The 22,930-nt window shown below is 46.0% G+C and overlaps 1 protein-coding gene across 2 annotated transcripts in view; it reads left to right on the top strand.

The window, feature by feature from the left end:
* Positions 1 to 22,930, top strand: part of LOC144164077 (eukaryotic translation initiation factor 2-alpha kinase 1-like) — a 149,934-nt gene that overhangs the window by 109,174 nt on the left and 17,830 nt on the right. The window contains exon 10 of one of the 2 annotated variants that reach the window (XM_077694646.1): positions 2,238 to 2,354. In XM_077694646.1, the coding sequence (XP_077550772.1) occupies positions 2,238 to 2,354 (117 nt within the window). The remainder of the gene's footprint in view (positions 1 to 2,237; positions 2,355 to 22,930) is intronic. The other variant, XM_077694647.1, reaches the window with a different exon arrangement.

Genomic DNA, 22,930 nt, shown 5'->3' on the forward strand with positions numbered 1-22,930 from the left:
TCTGGAACGTAACGGGCAATCAACGTTGGTTCTACACGCCTCTCAAGCATCAATGCCTAAATCCAATGGTTCTTCCTGTGTAATGAAAAGATCGTCCGGCTGGGCAATGCGGGATTCTCTTTTGCAGTTGTTTCTAACGTTTGCGAAGCAGTTCTGCAAAAAGTTAGACGAAAACCCAGGGAAGGTGACATGCAAAAGAAAATAGAAAGAAAGAAAGTTCACGTTATCCCGCAATGGCACAGGGTCTCGCATAACCTCAAAAAAGTTGCTCAAAGGTACGATATCAATGTGGTGTTTAAGGCCCCCTGCAAATTGGCGAAGGTTTGCCCTATGACGACGCAAAGGAAGCGGCAATCGTGCTCCAAAAACACGGCAATATATACACAGATTGCACCATGGGAGTTGTCTATGAGATTCCCATGAGTTGCAACAAGTGTTATATTGGCTTAACGGGCAGATGTTTCAATTACAGTGCGCGCGAGCACAGTTGGGCAGTAAAGAACAACGCTGGGGGCCACTTGGCTAAACACTGCAAAAGGTGCACTCTCCAGGGTACAAGCTGCACTCCGCTCTCCAAACAGGCCACGTTTCTAAAAGGGGTCAGAGAGAGGCAAGAAAGAGAGATTGTGAGGCGTACTTCATTCACAAGGCGGAAAACAAATGCATCAGCACAACGTCGGTTTCATTATCACTCAAAGAACTCGAGTTCTTAGATGGACATGCGTATGCTGGAACACGTTGTTGGCATTACATTTTCATGACGTCAGAACAGTGTATTTAACCTAGGGTTTTTCGCTAATGAAGTTTAGTTGGAAGTGGCGCCTTGTCTATGTCTACGTGTTTCTTCTGGTCCCCGTTGGATAGCGGCTCAACTTTATTCGGTATGTCAAACCAACTAGCCCTGATCAGGCTTTTGCCACTAATTGAAAGATGGGACACCGGGGAGCGACACTGCAAAAAGACTTTGAACATATAATACATAGAGCGAGTTCGCAGATTAAACTCCGTGGTAAAATACGTAAGCCGGAAATCGTAACGCTTGAAGGTCACGAGTGGACGTTTTTCTTTTCTAAAACCGTGTTGATTAGTGAATAACTGGTTAAGTTAGAGGTAATTTTAAACGTGGGAGGCGTTGATATTGCCAAGAAGCTAAAAAAGAATGCATATCAGTGAAATGGTGTGGAGTTTCAGGGAGTGTGTCACGGTTTTTAAAAGCCAGACCTGCTTTCGCAGAAACCTGTTTTGTTTAGCTTACTCCTGTCACTGAGCCCGGATTCGATTGTCACGTTTCTTCACAGATTAGAACAGGGCTGATTTTTCGGACTAGAATTAAGGACGTGTGACTGAGTACCTTTTATTGTACCACAAATGCTACACCGGAAACAGGATATGCCTCCTTCAACGGTTCCTGTCAACAGATACTAAGTTCTTCGTGCCTTTAAAATCAGGGGGCGTTGTTATTCATAGTCCGCGTTTATGCGCCACACCCGGCTACGGGTTGAGTGTGACTGATGTTCATCGGATGATCCGGTATACCAATACATCACTTATCGATATGGATGCTATCAAGATATCGCCGAATGTTGTGTCGGTGGATAATCTTCGGCCAGGGCGAACGTGCAATTATTTTTTTCCGCATTGGCAGAGCCTTCTTATTAGGAGTGACCAAAAGTTTGTGTAAATTGATTTCATAGGTCAAAGTTGCACTAAAAATTCTAGCAGTTGCCATTCTCAAACTAACCTTCATTGGAAAATTTCGTTCACCTCCGCCCATCATATCCGCTTGCACACAATAAACTACACGTGTTCGGTTGATGTCCCCTCTTTTGCAAGCTTCACCGACATTATATTTTATTTCAACAGAGCTTGTTATCATTTTCACAGCATTTTCGGTGGTTCAATTTAATATTGATTGCGTTGTCTTCTGCGAATCAGTCAATACGGTAATCTTCTATTCTCAACAAACCATATATTTGGCTTGCCCACTGTTGCATCTAGCCTGCATTCTTGTTGAAACCTGAACGCAAAACATAATAATCTTGTTCGATGCTACTCATCATTGCATATGTTTCCGTCTTTTCTCCTTGAGGAGAGTGTTACTGTGGACTTGAATATGTTCCAAGACAGAAGTAAATTTCATACATCTCTCACAAAATACCCTCATTGAAGCATTCATTTGAAATTCACTTGGCTTCTTATACTGGGAACCCATTGTTCTCGTTACTGCCCGTGCACAGCAGGAGCCTTCCGTCGGCCACCTCTCCAAGCAGCGGGGTTCCGGCCTTACAGCAGGCCTAGGCACGAACATATATTCAGCACCGGAACAAAGGACCGAGACCTCCTACGACAACAAGGTAAAAAACATTTGTGTATCCTCATGAGCTGCTTTTGGCAAAACGCTGCAAAAAGGCATCCAGTGGGATTAGCAATGTTGAGCCCACCACCACGTCTCTTGACACATCGTATTTCTAGGTGGATCCATTTCAGTGAATGGGTAATAATTGTGGAGCCACTTTTTCGGATAATTCATCTTGAGCTCGTAAACCTCATATTGAACCTGAAGCCAATACGGGTCGGTACAGGTACGTAGACAGGCCAGGTGGCGCATGATTTTTTACGATCCATGTACACACGCTACGGGGATTCCTTTAGTTGTTATCTCTTTTACTAATAGTTGGAATTTTCTTGTTTTCTTGATAAGCTTATGTGTATGGTATCACGCTTGCGTTGCCAGACGTAATGCGACAATATTCAGACTAAATAGGATGTTTTTGATAACCTTTGAAAAAGGAAGTATACTGTAAAATACCCTTCTGAACATTATGTCCCCCTTAGAGCTTGTCCGAATCCCCTAATACGTCCAGGAAAATCTTGGCAGAGCGAAAAAGCACATCCCTAAGTCAGTGTTAAGCATTTTTTTTATTTATTCACAAGTCGCAACAGGCACTGAAGGACATTGTATTTGGGTTCACGGCAAATCCCAAAAATGCACCGTGCAGAATAACCACATATTTCAGTTAGGGAATGGAATGATATTACGACACAGGATCATAATAAATAATGATCGTAAGTAACGTAGCAAAACACTAAACCTTTTGGAATTACATGGCGTGACGAAGTAAAAACAGAATCACAGCAACGCATAGTATGAGACAATCATCACGCCATTGTGAGCAAGTGCTAGTGAAGTGTAAAGTGAAAACTTAATTTTTAAATGTTTGTGAACGGCAGCAAGATAAAGATGCGGGAAATAAGATTATTAGGCACAAACGAGTGGTTACCGGCTCACTGATAATATGGTGATTCCATTAGCATCCAATAGTGTCAGGAAGAATAATCCAGACTTACGTCTTTTAACCCCCTGCAATCTTCGAGCCAGGTGACAACTCGCAACAAAGTTTGGAAAATTGGAAAGACGGATAGAGCATCTATGAGCAAGCATGTGAGTACGTCACCAAGACTACTGTAACCTGAAAAGCACTGCTCGTCCGTGTATTGGGTCACCATGGCCACCACATCGCGGAGAACCTCAGCCACCGAGCGCCGACTCAGCGGAGCCGCAGGAACACGTTACGTACATTCTCGAACAATTTGACACGCTCTACAAGCCACGCGAAAACGTAATACAATCGTCTGCTGCCTTAAACTGCATGAACCGAAAAGAAAGCCAAAGCTTCGGCCATTCCTTAACAGACTTGCGAGGGCAAGGTGTGAAATGCGACTCTTGATAGAAAACAGAACGGCTCATTGGCGACCGCGTCGTAGTAGAGATACGAGATGAGGCACTCAGAGAACAGCTACTTCGCGACAAAGACGTTGCGCTCGAGAAAAGACTAGCTGCGTGCAAGGCAAAGAAAATTCTAAGGAGCACGTAAGAGAGCTAGAAGATCCTGAACTGCATGTGCAAGCCATACAGAGACAGGAAAAGAGGAACCAGCAACAATAACAACGAACGGCTTTGAAAGTACGCCATCCTAAACAGCCGATGCCAGAATAGATGTGCTCGCGCTGTGTAACAATGCACAAACCATGCTCATTTCAAGCCTACGGGCCCAAATGCTTCAATTGTGGAAAATTTGGGCATTTTGCCTGGTGTGTAGACAAGGACAGCGGGGCAACAATGCCTCACGCCAACGAGTATGGCAACTAGAGGAACATGAGCAGCAAGACATTCAACAATCGTAATTTTTGGAGAGCCTCGATACCTTTAACGTAAACGCCTCTGAACAAACCACAGGTGCAACTTGGAGGGACTTCGGTGACATAATCTTGGACACAAGCTCTCCTCCCAACGAATGGCTCTTGAAGCAAAGTAAAAGCAAGCGATTCAATACCATCGCCATCGCACAAACAGGAACCGTAGAGATTTCTCGGTATGGTGATATACATGACCAAGTTCATACCAAAACCTGTTCAACATCCCAAGTCCACTTTGAGAACTATTCAAGTCTGATGTTCACTCGCAGCGGACGCAGCAGCACAGTGACACCGTCGATGTCATCAATTCAAAGCTGACGACAGCGCCAATGCTCCTCTACATTGATCAGTCAAAACCTCTCAGGGTTTGAAGGGACCCAAGATCGTAGGGAACAGCATCAGCATGGCGGCAATATTGCCCAGCAGTCCCTTATGCGCGTGCCACTCACAGCAGCCCAGTCGAAGCATGCTCAGGTCGAGGAGGCATCGTGTACGGATGCATAAGGTTTCGCGACTGCAACTTAGCACCACCCGTCATCGTCGAATAAGACCACGAACCTTGAATTGAAATGCCGACTAAAGACATCAACCCGAGATTTCAGCGACTTCTTCGTCTGGAGAGGCATGATTTCATGCTGATATGCGTACCTTAGAAGAAATTGACTGTAGCGGGTCCATTGTCAAGAGACCTTCGCTTAGCGAATTTGGCTTAGCGAAATTCACTTAGCGAATTTTGAAACCGCTCATCATCTGCCAAATCGTCTTGTATCAACAATAGTGCTAGATACTCAAGTAACTTGCGAGAAATCGCAGAGGCGACGTCAGTTGATCCACTACTTAGCAGATTAGTGACTACATCTAGAAATGATCGCCACAGAAGCTTGCTGACGTTGACAAGGGAAGCATTTCCTTTCTCATCAGAAGTAAACTTTACACCACAGAAGGCTTCGCCTGTTCCCTCCAGCACTTGGTCATACTGTGAGAATGCCAAGTAAGTGTGCTGAAAGCAATACATCAGGCACAACACGGCACTGTTGCCCGCAAGAGACTCGAAAGCCAGATTGTGTATTGACCAACTCTGGGCAGAGATATCAAAGGTGTGGCGAAATGCTACCACATGTGCCAAGTACCGCAGAAATGGAACACCAGCAGACTCTGTTGGACAGCAATTTGCTCCATCGCGCGAGGCAACAGCTTGCCATAGATTTATTTCATCTAAATAAGAAAACATACCTTCGGATCGTCGCCAACATCACCAAGTATGTGGAAGGGAGACACATGAGCACAACGATGGCAAGAACGCTAATACAACTGCTCAAAGAGACGTTTTAAAGTGCGGTATACCACTACCCTGGTATCAAATCGAGGACCACTTTTCGCAAGAGAGGAACTTCCAAAGTTTCAATACGATTTGGACATCGCACATGTAGCTTTTTCTCTATTGTATACCCGTAGTAATGATGAAGCTGAGTAGGCAATATATAAATCAAGTAAATGATACAAAAGCTTCGGAGGAGGCAGGCAAGAACCTCTCTGTAGTACTGCTTACCTACCGTTCCGCACTGACTGTAGCAGGACAGTCTCTTACCGAGCTCTGGATAGGTAGGAAGTTCCGCACGTTGCTGAAAACCCTACCTTTCACATTCAAATCGAGCTATCTAATTAACACACATCGAAAGCTCGTAAATGAAAAATCAGAAGCAACAGTCCAGTTGTTACAGGTCAACCGGGATCAGTTCGGCACAACCAATGCTGGAAGAAGGCAAGCATCACAAAAGCAGGTCCAGAACCTTACAGGTACACCGCCAAGACTACCACTCAAGGTTCACCAGAAGACTACCACATAAGACAATCGACACAAACGCAGAACCAAGGGTATGCAGAACACCATCTGCATGGTCAAGCTCGCCCTCTCCCTCCCCAGACAACGCGCTCAGGAAGAACCAGACCTCCTGCTGGCTACCAAAGCAGCAGAACTGAGTTTTTGTGCAGTCGAACTAAAACGAAAGGAGTGCTCTGGGTGTGTACCACCCACCTGGCATTCCCAACCGTATTGCGCCATCTGCTCGAAGTCGAGTCATTTGTCAGCCCCATCTATGTAGTCCCACCCCAAACTTCACTGCCTAAACATACCCACTCCTGATTTGATTGATTGATTGTAGGGTTTAACGCAGCGACGCAACGCAGGCGATGAGGCGCGCCGTAGTGGAGGGATCCGGATTAATTTTTACCACCTGGGGATCTTTAACGTGCACCGAAATCTCGTACACACGGGCGTTTTTGCTTTTCGCCTCCATCAGAAAAGCGGCCGCCGCGGCCGGGAATCGAACCCGTGACCTCGTGCTCAGCAGCGCAACACCACTCCTGATTTCGACCAGGTTGGTCTCGTCTCTCTGGCCTCCCACAACATCCGTGTACGTTAGAATGGGTGATTGCGTGGCCAATTAATATTGACGAAAAACAGGAAAAAAGTATCTGGAATAATAATAGAACCGGAATAAGCGATATTGGAGATGACAAAATTATGAAACCAGTATTATTCTGGTTTTAATCTGCACTGTGAATGTCGGGAGTAACTTGTATTGCCGCAGTACTAGTGTTGGATGCTTTTTGAGTGTGCCACCTTTATCATGCCACATACAAGCAAAACAAACATCGTTTGACACCTATTGTAGTATTGAAGGCTCATATGAAAAAGAGCTTTCGGTATCACCAATGTGTAAGCATGTCAGAATACCTGGAGATTCAGGTTAAGCTCCTGAGGCCTTAAGATACGTGTGTGGTTTTAGAGCTTATCATTATCCTAAAATCTCTGTGTCCTGTCTCAGTTAAAAGCTTACTGTGCAGTACGCAGCCCGCCACCGGATGTAACGAGCGCCGGCGGAAACAAACGCGCGTGCCTTACTAATACACAGAAACTGTGGATGTCGACGTCTGTACGTGCAGTTTCCTTCCGGTGCTCGGCTGGCCCGCGGGCCGCGAGTGTATACTATACCCAAAGAAGATAACACGGTGTCAGAGTCTCAAAGTGATTGCAGCTGCATCATCACGTCGTCGTCGTTCCGGACACCTACGCCCGAATCGTTCACGTTCTCTCCAAACGATTGGCCATCTTGAAAACAGCAATTCTTCTACTTCCACTGGGCAACCGGGCTTCAAAACCAGCTAGTGCAGCAGCGAGTCAACACGCTGATGAACTAATGGGTTCACAAGCCGAATACATACTGCGCACGTTCAACCTTTCAGATGCCGACTCCGAGGGCTTGAAAAAAGTTATCAAATGGTATGAGAACTTTTTCGTACCTTGGCGAAATTTTATTTTTGAGAGAGGGAAGTTTAACAAGAACCTCCAGCAACCGACACAATCAGTCGAAAAGTTCGCGAGAGCGCTTCCAGAGCACTCCAAAATGTGCGACTACGGAACTCTACGAGACCAGCTGGAATGCGACCATCCTGTTGTAAGCCTCAGAGACAGTCAACTCTCCGAACAAGTGCACCTCGATGCAGACCTCCCTCTCGACAAAGCGCTTATGCAAGCTCGTCAGCAATCGTCAGCAAGCAATCGACACTACCCTCCCGAAAGGGTAAACACCGTAACACAGACCATGTCCAACGTCACAATTCAAGACTAGGCACATCGTCGGAACTGCAGCCGTCCCGACACGACACATTCACGCGAGGCATTCAAAGTGAAAATGTTGCCGATGGTGTGATAAGGACGACCATCCTCCTGCGGCTTGCACAGCGAAAGCATAGTCCTCTTGTAACTGTCAAAGAGGGGCCACTACACTTCATTATACTTTCCATCTGCAAATAGCCTACTGCAACCACAAGCGTCGCCTTTCTGGGTACAACTACGGCAGAAGATCCCTTCGACAGGTGGAGCACAGACGTTACAGTAAGCCACACGTGACTGCGCCTGACAATCGACACCGGAAGGGACAAAACGGTTATCTCCGATCATACGTATTTGCAATTGTTTCGGCAATAGGAGCTTTGTAGACCCCCGTTAAAGCTCTGCGGACCAGACGGCACTACCTTAAAGGTGAATGGTACGCTTCGCTTCCCTATGACAGCTTTTGGCAAGTCCGGAGTACGTTTACGTGATTAGGGCGTCATAAGAGACTGTTATGAAAGCCAGCTGTGGAAGCTTTCGGACATTTCCTGCAGCTCTACCACTTAAAAGAAAAGCCGTCTTCGCCAGTGCAGCAGTATCCACGACTATTTGAGGGACTTGGCTGCAGCATGACGTTAAGTCTTTCGCGCCAATCCCCGCACGTCAGTTACAGTCACCTTGCTCTTTATAAGAAAATTAAGAAAGAGTCAGGCTGTAAGCAACTTTTGGACATTATAACACCTGTGAAAGTGCCATCTGTGTGGTGCGCGCCTATGACTGTTGTTTTTGAAGGATTCGAAGACATCTGAATCTGCGTTATCTAATGGAACACACGAGGTACGTGCGCTGAGAATGGCATCCAATTTCAGCATTTGAACACTCACTTGCTCAGTTATGTGATCAAGGATGTTGTTCAAGGTTGACGCAAACTCATGGTTGTGACAAATAGCGTTAAGTAAAGAGAGTCGCTTGATGACAACTTGTCTTTATTACGCCTTTTGGAAGGTACTGCTTTAACACTCTTCCATTCGGAATAGCCTCTTCTCCATGGCACTTCCAATGCTGCGTGACCTCAGTGATGGAAGGCAGGTAGGTGTGATTTGGCACATCGATTATGCTTTAGTTTTACAAACAGAGACTCGAAGAACATGGTCATCTCCTCCCTGCAATTCTGCAACGCCTAGAGAAAACAGGCACCACGCTGAGCGCAGAAAGCACGTGTTCCAAGAAACACGCGTCGACTTTATCGGTCACCAAATCGATGAACCGGATACCTGACCGAGTAGAGAGTTCCTAAAGGCCGTCCAGGATATACCAGCACCGACATCGAAAGCTGAGCTTCGCCGACTTCTAGGCATGGCAATCTGCCCACCACGCTTCGTGCCTAACATGGCTGACTGATAATGCCGCTGACTTCAATCCTCAGCTCCCAGGAGGAAGTAGTCACTCAGCTATCTCAGCGTAAAGCGTTGAATGCACGAGAAGAGGTAATCAATTTTCCTCCTGTCATTGCACTGTACCACCTGAGGAAGCCCAACATGTCTGAGCAGACGCATCCTTTTACGGATTCGGTGCCATATATAGTCTGAATCAGCACAATGCCTCTCGCAAGCTCGTTCTCTATGCATCACGCACCATGGTGGACGCAGAAAAGAGGTACGCCCAAATAGAGACGGATGTATTGACACTTGTCTGGGCATGCGGGAAATTCAGAGATTACCTTCATGGTATGCCCTTCGAGCTCCACACGAACCACAAGCCTCTATTCTCAATAATGAGCCACAAATGTCTCTCGGAACTGACACCCAGACTACAACGGCGTTGCATGAAACTGATGCGGTACTAGTACAACATGATATACATGCTCGGAGAAGGCCTGATTCCGGCTGACTTCCTTTCTCACTCGCCCATCAAGCGAACAAGCGCCGATCATTTATCTGCTGTAGTAGAGGCTTACGTTAGCTTTGTTCAGTCAACTACATCAGGCTACGCACCACAAGCCTTGAAGCAATCATGAAGGAGCAGCAACAAGACAGCGTCCGCGAGCAACTTGCGAAGTGCAGGAAAAATGGTTGGCAAGATTCTCGCCGGGTTCTAGGAGATGCACCAAAACCACTCTGGTACGAAAACCACATAATAGCAGTCGAAGAGGAGCTGTTGATATTTGCCAACAGAGTAATCGAACACGACTCCCTACGCCAAGCAATTCTGCCCGACCTGCACACTGGTTACGTAGGCGTAACTAAAACTGAAGTGCGAGCCAAAGAACTAGTTTGGTGTCCTGGCACAGGGGACGGTAAGCAACAGCGGTGATCAGCAACGTTGCTCATCAGCAACGGTGTGCAATGTCTGCAACACCACCAGAAAAAAAAAGGCTCCCCATAAGGCCAACAAAGCTTCCAAGCTGATCGTGAGAGAGGGTTGCCAGAAACCTTATCTAGTGCGGCAACCGCTGATGGCTATATTGACAGACTACCACAACAGATAATTAAAGATTCCGTGCCTCGACTCCCTGTAGTCGGGCGCTGTCATAACACGTTGCAAATCGGTGTTCAGAACACATGGAATTCCTAAGACTGTCATGTCCGACGATACGCCTCAGGTGGCGTGTACAAATTTGTAGGCTTTTTCGGAATTTGCTGGGCAGTACAATTTCCAACACATCACTTTACGTTCACTGCACCCACAGAGCAACGGACTGGCAGGAGCGGCCTTGAAGGTTATCAAGGCGTTTATGAAAACGACAAATGACCCGTACGAAACGTTTCTCACCTACCCCTCAAGGCTGCACCAAAACGTCCAAAGCCCCGCTCAGTTACTTATGGGGCGGCGCCTCAGGAATCAACTTTCAACGGCAGACTAGGGCCCCATCTCATAAATAAGGCTGAGCTTCGAGCCTAACAAAATAATTGAATGAGGTCCAGAAATACCTCATTGACCGGCACTACAGAGTAAGCCAACTCCCTGCTCCTTGGCCAACCAGGCCATCTGGATCGTAGACCTTCAACGCCCCAGAAAAATATCGAAAGAAGCAGTAGCACCGCTGTCGTGTGTGTGTCTCTGTGTGTGTTCCAGTTTCTAATGGAAATACATATTGTAAGCAACCATTCAAACCGGGAACACTTCCCGACTGTCAAATTGCGGGCTCTTCAGGTTAGTTCCTTTTCCCAATCTTCGCCGCAGAGATGTACCCAGGCAGCAGAAAGTGTCCAGCCCAAGAATGGCAAATCCCCAGTGGTTAGTGTGTCCGAGCTTGGCAATACCTGGGCCGCCATTATTGCCTAGTGTTTGAGAAATGCGACAAGACAACAATTGGCCAAGCTCTGGAAGGCCAATATTAGACAATGTTGCATATTCTCAAGATAATGCCTATGCGTGGACGCCATGATATGTTTTGTACAATTCTGGCTTTCGGGTCAGTCCTTATGGCCGATGCCTAATCTATGAGTTGCCTTGGGGCCCTATTTATGCTTTAGAAATGCCACTATACAGAAAATTGTTTAATGCTCACGCATGAACTACTTCTCTGTACATCGACATGTATAAAACAGGACTCAAGTCGCAAGGCACAATAAGTGTACTGCATCAACTTTGGGAAGCAATTACATGACGTCGAAAAGACAATTGAGCACCATAACACAGCAGATCTTTTTCCTTACTTTTTATTACGCACATCGAATTCACAACGAGGAACCTGAATAAACAGTCGCAAGACAAAGAAATTGGTTTGTTCAAAACTTAAACACGAAAGAAAAACAAAAACAGAAAAAGAATGAACAAGCTCATGACGTGTGAATCCATCCATGCGTAATTTGGCTGCTTGAGAGTCCTTGAAAGAGAGTCCAAAGCATTGAAGTAATTGAAAAGAACCCCGTTTTGTTCTGTAATCCTCCGATCTGAAAAGATCACAATATGTTGCTCAACAGCACTATTGTAGACTAACCTATCTGGGAAGACTTGTCCTCCCTCTTTACGTTTTAGTGTCTGTAATTAGTAAAAGAAATCCTTAACTACAGTGCACGCTGATTACTAAACACAGCACCTAGCACCAGCATTAACGCGTGCACGTGGGAAAATATTCAGCCGAAAATTTTAGCTGGTTAACTCTAGATCCAAACCATAAACCCCACTTCAATTACTGATATTTATTTTTTATTACAGTGCTTTACGATAGGAATTACGTGATAAGTTCTTGAGAAAACAGTCCGGAAGTGCACCAAAAGTGTGCTACACACTACAGGAGTCGCACAAGATAAATAGAAAAAAGTTTCGGGGACAAAGCAACCCACCAGCACTTGCGTGAAATTATGTTGTGCCTACCGTAGTCACACAAAGAATTCATCCTAACAGACATAACCCTCGTGCCGTCAACATTTTTTAGGGCACGTTTTTTTCTCTACACAATTGGTTGGAAACGCACGAACTTTAACACGTTTTTTCGAAAAAAATCTTCGAAAGCCTGGAGTTAGCTGAGGTGCCCTGGGTCCTTTGAATGCGTTATATCTTCAAGCGGCAACCAAATAAAGCAACAATTTTAGCGACGCCACAAACCAAATAGATTAGCTAGTTCTGGTTGAAAACTGGTTATGTTTTCCTCTCCCAGTCGCTTACTTCTACCTCGTCAGACGCGCCACAAGCAATCGAAACAAACGAAGGTTCCAAGCGATATTAGAGTTACTTTCTCGCTCGGCAATATCGACGAAGCTCATGGGAATAACGAAACTAAACCTTCATTTATAACTAACGTTTAATGACGCCAGCTTAATACATGCGTAACTATTGCACTGCACACGAGTCGGGCTTCGTCGTATGCTGGACTTCGTGAACCTGCAGTGGAAGCACGGCAGATTGTGCAGAAAACACAGACACGGAAAGAGGATAGTTATAACTGACTTACCACAAATGGAAGAACATGTATGTGAATGCTTAATTCTTCACCAGAACCATCAACACTAAGCAGTACTCATGCGCGTCGAGCGTTATAAACTACAGCTAATGTTTAGGCGGGAACGAGCACGAGCTCTCGCGTACCGCGTACTGAAAAATAAAATGCTGACTCGCGTTTTCAGATGCCAGTGGCACTGTGCAAACGGCGTTATTCCACCAGGCAGATATACTTCAATCATAGCAACCGACACCAAAACACAACTCGCAGACACCGACACATGTACTACGGCGGTTCGAATGCTAGAAAACAGACGCAACCATCGCAGCCACGCGTCCGTCCGGTCCGAAGCCGCAGAGACAAAGGGAGCGCGGAAGCGCACATCGAATTAGTCTGCCGGAAGGTGTTGTGTCAGGACACACAAATGATCCAATTTTAAACAACAGGTAACACTATCTTGCACGCTATTTTCAATACGCTGCACTCTAGTTTGAGTATGCGCTGTTTAGTGACACGGTGCTGTGGCTATTTATGTAACTACTTTTTGGTGCGTTCTGACCTATTTACCAGCCTCAGGCTAACCGTCGTGTTTGCATACGCCAAGCACACGGCATGCGCTTGGGCCACGAACCGCATTTATCGGAATTAAATTTTGGCTTCCTTAGGCTTTCCGTGTGGCGCTCCTTCCGGTCGCCGTTTGCTTGGCGCTCAATCAATTGTTCATCCGAGATACCGATGGGTGGCCGATAGCCTGGAACCCAATGCGGACCCATGAGGTGTCTAAATATGTCCAATCGGTCACTGCCGCTTTGGTATAGAAAAGCGCTCACTCCCCTTAACGTGTATGCGTGTATGTACAAACTCCTCAACCGAAAAACCTCTGCTTCACCGCCTCGGTTGTGCAAAACAGTGTTCAGTGAGGTCGTGGTTCACTCAGCTAAACCTTTGTGTTGGCTTTTGGGCCAGTGATCCTCGCTGTTGTTCTTTCTGCGTAAGTGCGGCTGTTCTCAGAACCACTGCATGTAAACTGGTTAGTTTATTTTATTTTAACGCAGGATGTAGCTGGGCGGTTTGGCTTTCTTTCACCGAAAGAAAATGTTCTACCCCTTATCCCTTGAAGATTTCACATTTCTTCACTTGCTGATACCTTCGAAGATTTATTGTTGTCACAATATTTGTTTACGGAACCGTGAAACCTACTAAGAGGCTGAATCAAAATTTTAGATTCAATATTACACGCAAAAAAAATTCGGCGAACGTACCAAAAACGCGAAATAACTTGAAATGTCTAGCAGTACATCAGCACAAAAGCACAGCGAAAGCGACCCTGATGAGTACTCTTAAGCGACCACTGCTATTCAAAGAAGGTGGCTGTAAATGGAAAGTAATTCCGCCGAATCACTTGTACAAACGTTTTCTTTCAAACAAGGTGAAGGTGTAGAAAAAATGTTACGCTGACACGCGTGTTAAGATATTAAGATCTGTGACGCTACAGCGTTATATCGACGCCAATTAGGCATTCGGGAACGGGGTTGCGTCGTTTACAATTTCCGATTGCGTAACACTAAAGGCCAAACAAGACAGCACGACCAGCATCACGGTTTTAAATTGGCATGGCACAGGCGTGGCAGCCGCAGTCTACAATTTTCTGGCTTACGATGTCGACATAAGATGTTACAGCTGCTCGTGTTACTTAGTTCCGTGCGAAAAGGCGACGCTGTCATTGGTTCAAAGTGCTTATTTCGTCATGCTGCGGCTGGTATGAACATTATGGTATTTGCTTAGAACGACAGAAACCATGTACATTTGTTCAGTGGGAAATAGCGCGGATTTCGGAAAGAAAGCCCGAAGTCCATACCAAATTTCGAGACTCGGCGCCGGCCCTCTCAAACAGCTCTCGCTGATCGTAAGATCATCAGCTTGTAAAAGCTGCTCCCCAGTTTTTTAACAGAAATTAAGTATTGATTTCCCGCTGAGCATACCCTCTGACATGGGTACGTCGTGAAAAGGTGCATGATGTACTCAATTAGCGCAGTTTTCAGTTAACGTTGGATATTTCCTACCAAACATCATCGCCTATGTCGACTTGTAGGTACGTAATTTGGTTTGTTTTCTCCGCAGAGCTGGTGATTCTGAAACCCCTAGAGGCTCTTCTGGCATGCAAAGAATCGTGTTCCTAGGCAGGGAAAGGAGAGGCCGCTTCTATTTACTTTTGAGGGAGGGAAACGTAGCAGTCTTTCTAGCAAGGAGCTCCGTATATAAGTTTGCGTGCTTCTTGGTCAAGCGGTCGATTCCTTCCAGACAGTTTTGTCGGGTGTCCATGTATTGGCCTTCTTCAATGTTGATGGGAGAATCTTTCCGTAGTGTTTGGTATTTACTCTTAAATGGTGTTTGAAGGCTGCAATGAGAGTCGCCAATGATGTTTTTCCTTTTAGGTAATACTTTGGGTAGTTGGATTGCCAAGAGGTTGGCTCCAATTTCTTTTTCCGTTTCTGTGCTTCGAAGACGTTTATGTAATCACGAAGATTGACAAGGTGCAAAGATGACGGCGCTGTTAGTTGCGTAACTTCTTTCCCATATTGCGGTGTCGGTGTATGCTGTCTTTTAATAGTTTTGGTATTTAAATCGAACGAATTTCTTTCTGGATTCTCGCTTGTCGCTGTGTTGGTTTGAACCCAATGATTTCGGTTTAGAAAGGCTTTTTCATGACAAGTCGGCGGATCGCTGACATGTCGTTCATGGTTCTAAGTTGTTTCTTCGCGGGGAAGGGGGATTGCGTACTTTGTATCCGGTAGCAGGTCCCAAATTTTTAGCAGCCGCTTACTTAGTGCTAGGAGAGTGGCTTTTCTGATGGCTTGAAACATGTTATAAAGACCCAACCTGAGAAGCTCATCGGCGACCATGAAGGTTGGAAATTGAGCTCTGCCTCATTTCCTGTGATATTAAATTCGTTGGGTTTGTTTCATTGTGAGAGTAAGTTTGCTCTACGGCAGGCCGTGCAACATCCGGCTAATAATCAGTGATTTGACGACTCTTATAGTTTATTCTTTTGTTTTTGACGTAGCGCCGATTAGGCGTTTTTCTATGTTTTCGAATGGGCAAATGTTTCACCTAGTTTGCGATTATAAGGCCAATTCTACCATTTATCTGAAGGGCCATGCAGAGGAGTCTTGCGTAAGTGTTTCTGAGATCACATCCATAAATATTTTTAGGTGTTTTTTATTTTTGCCGCATGCTGCCAATACTCGCTGTCCCCACAACTTGCAGCGGGGCGAGATGCACTGAAATTTCAAATTTAAGTAAACCGTTTTGTAATTAATTCGAACATAAAACAGGTTTGAATTTCTTACTAGGAGACATTTCAATTAGATCATGCTCAAAATAGAGACCTTTCTTAGTTTTGGACACGTCTGTTGAGGCAAACGAATAGAATATTGCGCTTGTGGGTCGCGATATTCAAAGGTTGTAAGAGCGCACATTTTTAGGAAGCACGGACACAAACGAGTACCACAAGCGCTGACCTTCAACTGATAGGTTCCTTGTATGTTACGAAAATAAACAGCCCACGAAGGTAGAAAGATACAAGAAGTACGTACAAGAGAGATAGAGACGGTGATTGTCTAACTTAAGAAACTATTATGATGTTTCTAAAGTTACCGCCAGATTCGTTTATCCCTGGCCTTCAAAAAGCCGAGTTCTCTCTGCGGGATTATTATCAAACGCTCGCTAACACAATTATCTCCTGCATTTTCTACCCTTGCAGCATTAGCAAGTTCCCTCTATATGCTTCTTCTGCTCTTAATGATTACTGTTGTTTTATCGAACGAGGTGGTATAGCCACCACCGGGCAGTCGGTTACGTAGGTGCAGCCCCACGGGAAATTGTGACAGCCTACGAACGTTAAAATCATAATCCTTCAACCGTTTCTAAGTATCGGCCTTTCTGTCATATATATTTCCTACCACAGGCTATAGAAATCCGGTACACAACGCGATTATTGCATTCAACAAATTTTTGTGCTTTGTGGCGCACTTGCCTTTTTGACTGAGTGCAGGGTTGCTTTTTACACACCTTCAAGAACTTGTTTTGCTGCGACAATACCACATTACGTCACGCTGCCCTTATTTCTGGATTTGGTTCTCCCCGCAACAGTTCCATGGCGGTACTTGGTGCGTTTTCTATTTGATTAATTATCAATTTTCCCACCAGGAACACAAGCCGCGTCCAGTGGTACCCACCGTTGCGGAGCAGGTCAATTTGCGATTGGACACTTTCCTGGGTCCGGTATTCACATATTTTGGGAAGGGTGTTCGTGAGACATGAGTGAGCTATGCTTCTTTTTACTAGTTTGGTTGGTCTGAATAGAAGCGTAAGCCAGGCTTTCTTGCGCGTGCCTCATACAGCCAGCATACGTAATCATTGTGGAAAAAAAGCACAAGTCTAAAAAACGGTTGCTAACATTTTCGTGTTTCCTCGTGGTTACAATTTAGGGATGAAAAGAATTAATAAAAGTCGCTAAAACAGAATGAACACTGGTTTGTTGTTGCCTAGTACAGTCACACATGACTAGAAATAATAAGAAAATTTGAGAATTAAGAATATTTGATGCCTCTAAGAGATCTGCCAGAATTCCTCTCGAGCTACAAGAAATAAATCGCTGAGGATAGGGCTATGCTGAAGCCAATGCAAACTCCTTGTTTTTGCAGGTAGGTTTCTTTGTCGAACGTAACAAACATAGACTTAATGTATCTTTAAAGCAGTTCCAAAAAACCGTGGCGCGGTAATGTCCACTTTAATTTGAAACGAAATGAATACACGTCTTTTAAAAGCATCCTCAACTGCTGTAAAAATCACACTGTGTGGAAAGGAATCAAAGGAGTCCGTCGTGTCGCTAGGGAAGGCTCTTAAAGTCGTATTCTGGTGACTGCGCAGAATTTAAAATACGTCGTCAAAGCCTTCACAATGAAAGGAATCCTAAGCGTATAACATGTTCAGTTTTTCTTCCAGAAACAGAGCTTAATACTTTAGCAATGTACTTTTTGAGAAAATATAACGCGTGGCGGTGGTGTATTTTATGCGTCTTAACTGAAAAGAACATATCTAGCTCAACCTCTAGTTAGTGTAGTACAGTTGAATAAAGTGGTTAGTGCCACGTGTCTGCAACAATTCTTCGCTTGAGCTTTAACTGTTTTCAACTACATCTTTTCCTGGGGATCGAAGCTGGGAAAAATTGGAATGAACTGCGGCGACTGTTGAACTTGACAAGAAAGTCAATTGACTTCTGACCATGGCCATTTTTCGAACATGTATACTTTCCAAACAAGTAAGATCCAGCAACTGGTGCACTCTAATTGAGATCGCTCTTCCATATTACCTGAATCGTGTTCTGGAGCTAGGGCCGAAGGGCGTAGTGGAGAAAGGCAGAAATGGACCATAACTGCTAGTACAAGTAGGAATGGTGTCGAAGCAGGCCGCCAAAAGTAAGTGCTCGTTGCTGGTGGCAAGGAGTGGACAAATCTCAGCGTTCCACAGCTTCGAGGAAATTGGTTCCCTTCAAACCTGTTGGCAACTTTCTTGCACAGGAAGAGTTATGTGTTGTGCCTGCAGAGGAGGAAGCGGGATTTGCTTTGCTACTTGACGATGGGTTTAGGACGAAAGCGTCTGCCACCGTTCTTTCGTGCTGCGAATGCTGGGACAGTGTGTCGTCGCAGAAGATTAAAGTAGATCCTAACAATAGTTGCACAGTTTTGGAACTAACTGGATTAGTCGAGCCCATTGAAAATAGCAATAACGTATGGCTAGAATGGTTTCTTTTTTTTGAGACACCCAAAATAAAGCAGAAAACGTCTTTATCATTTTTCCTGCAAGGAAAACTGAATCTGTTTTATTGTCAGGGTACGTAACGGACAATCGCAGCGCCGCAATGATCCACCACCAACGACGACAACAAGGTAGACGCTGTCTGAGGGGTGCAGCTAGCTTGGGCTGAGTTATCGCTCATGCAAATGGTTGTTCGAATTACGTCAATAAATCGCTTCGTCGCTGCAAGTGTCGTGCCATCTGTCGCCAAGTTACTTTTCGTAGAGTGTGAGGGTCATCGCTATCCTGTTCCCGAGCATCACACTGTATCGGCGTGGACGCAGCCGTGAGGGATTAAAGAGGCGCGCCGGGCAGCCCCAGCCCAGACGAGACCAGAACACGAGGATCTCTTCCGCCGCATGTCTCCATCTTGAGAGACCTTATTGAACGTCATCGAGTACGATCTTTGCCCAGACAATCCGAAAATGTGTTGCCCCGCCCTTTCGTCCGACGTGGCTCCTGCACCTTCTATGCTTCGTCGCGACTGAAGCCATCGTTGTTTCGGGGACAGGCATCATCAACGTCATCATCCCTATCCGCGGCGGCAAGCGATTCGTCACTTCATTTTTCATCGCAGCACTCATCCGCATCCAATCGTCAGCTTGCCTCGGTCTCGGCCGGGACTGTTATCCTCCACCGGGGGCGTGAGGGCACGTACGTGGCGGACAATCCCCATGGCAGTATTGCCAACTACAAACGACGATTACGAAGGAGCAGCTGTGTGCGAGGTGGAGCCAGCCTGGGCTGAGTTATGGCCGTATGTAAACAGTTGTTCGCATTATGTGAATACATCGCTTCATATATATATATTAGTTCTGTCATTTACGAAATTGTTACGATATAATGAGGATACTTTTCGTAATAAAGGATCTGACGAAATGACTGCATCTCTACGCGGTCATGAGAGCATTTTAGATGCAAAGCGTCTCTTGCCCTCGGCTCCGTCGTCCGTCGTCCATCCATCCACCGGCCCAGGACGACACCGGCAACAATGCCGCTCCAGGAGCCCTTTCAGAGGAAGCGTGCTCGTCTCGTGCCGGCCAAGGAAGACACCGGAAACGCTGTCGCTCCAGCATCTCATGGTCGGGGCTATGTCGCTCCCTTGTTGTGGCGCCGTCCACATCCCCACTGCGCATGCTCGGCTCATCTCGGGCCGGTCCTAGAAGGCACCAGTAACACTGTCGCTCCAGGAGCCATTAAAGGTTAAGACACCACCGGGCGTTCACCAAGCCGAGCATGCCCAGTGGGGGTGTGGACGACGAAACAACGACAACTGAAGGACATAGCCCCGTCGCATCTAATAAAATTACACCATTGTTTCGTAAGGGAACCCTGAGCAGTATGCGAAAAAGCCATGGGCTCAACGCAATTTCCCATTGCGTAGTTCCGGTAAGTGAAAAGAGAGGGAGTTACCATCGAAATCAAACTGTAAATATAACGGTAGCTACGTACCTCAACCTAACGGAAACGACGAACTGAAAAGTAATGGGCACTTGAATCGACCCCATGGCTACTTTGCATACAACAAAGGGTTCCCCTACGGGAAGATGGTGTAATCTTTTTTAAAGGAGTGTTGACACAAAAGTTTGAAGGCGAGATAACTTCTGAGGTAGATTGCTGTGAACGCGCATACATCATCTGCAAAATATCAGTTGCAGATACAGCGTAGGACATGATTAAAATCAATTTTCAAGTGTGCGAAACGCAATGGAGCAGCCAGCGGAGGACCTCGCGCCATCGAAATTCTCTGGATGTGGAGTAAATAAACATCCAAGTAAGTCACGAGGTTTTGTAGGCCGCTTCCACACTGCTGGTGTTTCTGGCCAGCTCGCCGCTCTGATCGGAGGTCGGTGCTTTTGCTCTCGAGCAACGAACTATTCAATCATTGGGGTCCACGTGGAGGCGCCGAGATTTCGTTGGCTCATCGGGTAGCTGACCGTGACCTAGGTTCTACAGCGACTCCAAGCACAGCATTTTTATTGCATTTTATAAACGAGACGCGAAAACGCGGCGGAGACACGAATATCGTACTGAGCGAGCCGCACAGTCGCTGCGCAGGCGGCGGCCACGGCCTCGAAGTTGCGCCGGCCGGCGTAGGTAGCTCGAGCGATAGCTTGTTACCGCTGCACGAAATAGGACTCAAGCCTCAACAAGGCAGGCCATACGAGAAAAGAGTGAATGGTGCCATGGCGAATCGCATTAAAAATGGTCATCTTCACCGCTTATGAGAGCGGCAGTGGAATATCCGCCGCAGTGTCAAGCCTAACACATCTGTAGGGAGACCTGTAGGCAGCCTGGCCGGCTGCTCCCAGCGCGCGTCTCCCCCACGCACTTTCTCGAGCGTCGCGCGTCGTTCTGTAGCCACGGCAGGTGTTTGCACTGTCGGCGTCTGCAAGACGTCCACGGTCGTTTTTTAACTGAGACACTGACGATATCAGCACGTTGGGGCATTAGCAGAAACGGCCACCGACGAGGAATTGAGAGTGCTTCGGCAGCTATGGCCTGTGATATCCGTCCGGCAGTGACGTGGGCAGGTTTTTTAAATTCGGAATAGAGCTTTTCGGGGCACCCGTGAAACTGAAACTGCGACTGATCGCATTAAAGGCGTCCTTAATTAAACAACAGTCGCGATTAAGCGAATGAGGTTTCTACACGTGATAAATAGGCCATTAGCAACAAAAAATGTTTTTGTCAGTGCTCATTTAAGAGCCTTCTTTGTCGACATCGAGCCCTTGTATGATTCCTTGCCACACAGTGGGATTTTATTGGCCGTTGAGGATTCCTTTGACAGACGTGGCGTCATTCCGTTTCAAAATGAAGTGGGAATTAGTGTAGTAGTTTTTTTTGGGGGGGGGAGTGCAAAGATACCTTAAGTCTACTCAAGGCTTATGCATGGCCTCGTGTATCGCTCCCATCCTCAGCGGGGATTTATTCTTGGAGCTTTCGACAATATCCTAGCAGGTCTCCTCCACTGTTCAAATATTCCTACCGCGTTTACACTTGTTGATGACAGTTTAATCTTGTGAGACTTTGGTGTACAACAAGAAGCTGGTGTTGTCTTAGCGGCTTATAATAATTCTTTTCTACACTCTTCTTAACCCGCGAGGAAATTGGGGAATGATAGGAGCTGTTTTTGGTTTGATTTCCGCGTCTACTTCCACAATAATTACGTGTGCTGGCTGTGTATGCCTCTTTTTAGAAAGCCTGGGCTAGAATTAAATCAAGCCTATTTAAACCTTATAAAACAAGCATAGCTCACTGTTGTCTAACAAACGAGTTCCTAAACAAATGTGTACACAGGACCCAGGAAAGTTTCTTTTCGGACATTGACCGGGTCTGCAACCCTGGGTACCGCCGGCCGCTTCTTTTGTCCGTGACTGAAAGCCTGAAATATAAAATACGAGATATCCAGCAAGAAACGCCATGACAATGTCGCAGGGATAATGAGCTAAAGCAAAAAGGTCGCACACATGACACAGAGTCATGGGCTCGCCAATAACATTAAGGAGGTTGGTCATCGTGTTGACGTTAACGTTGTATTTTCGGCGCCAAAGTTTTCAAAGTGAGTAAAAAAGCAACCCTGTCAGACTCAAAAAGACAAATACTCCACAAAGAAAAAATGCTTTGTGTAAAAATGGTGTTGTGGACCAGGTTCCTATGGACACTGGTAAGAACTGTTAGTTCAGGCAGGCCGATGCCAAAACCGACCGTTGAAGGGTTAGTGCTGTAATGTTCGCTGGGTATCAGAAAGCCACGTGAGGCTGCACACACCTGAATGTCTGCTCTGTGCTGACCATACTTCCATTCTAGATAAGGCAACCGTACTCCTGAAGTGCCGAATCCCGATCACAAGGGAACTTGGTGGTGAGGCTGCCAAGGATCCAAAAGTTGGGCATGATTTTATTAAGAAAACTTTGATAAAGATCCCTCAGAAAGACGTCGCACTCTTGGTGGCCAGAGATAACCGGATCAGGCGATAACTTCACAAGCGACATAAATATTTGCCAGGTTACGCAGTCATCGCCCCTACCTTTTGTACGCGTTGGCCGTGTCTATCTATGGGAGTAGTTTTTCTTCGGAACTTGCATAAAGCGATGAGTTGATAGTTAGCTCTTGTGGTGTGTGTTTTTCTCTGTCCTTTTGTCAAAATTTACGGACTCCCCACTTTGTATCACGTGAGTTGTCAGTTACGGCCATGGCTACAGAAGGGCTGCCGGGCATTCCGCCACCGACAAACTTAACAACAGCGCCACTTTGTCGACGTATCGTTTTTCTTTTCGGCCATGCTCTCATTCGTCTTTCACACATATCAGGTGTTGCTGTCAAAATTCTATATAAAGGTGAGCCTTCGGATTTTCGTGCCTCAGTTGTGG

The sequence above is a fragment of the Haemaphysalis longicornis genome, unplaced genomic scaffold (assembly GCF_048455015.1).
Source record: "Haemaphysalis longicornis isolate Haplotype H1 unplaced genomic scaffold, Haemaphysalis longicornis Haplotype H1 scaffold_13, whole genome shotgun sequence".
Lineage (NCBI taxonomy): Eukaryota > Metazoa > Arthropoda > Arachnida > Ixodida > Ixodidae > Haemaphysalis > Haemaphysalis longicornis.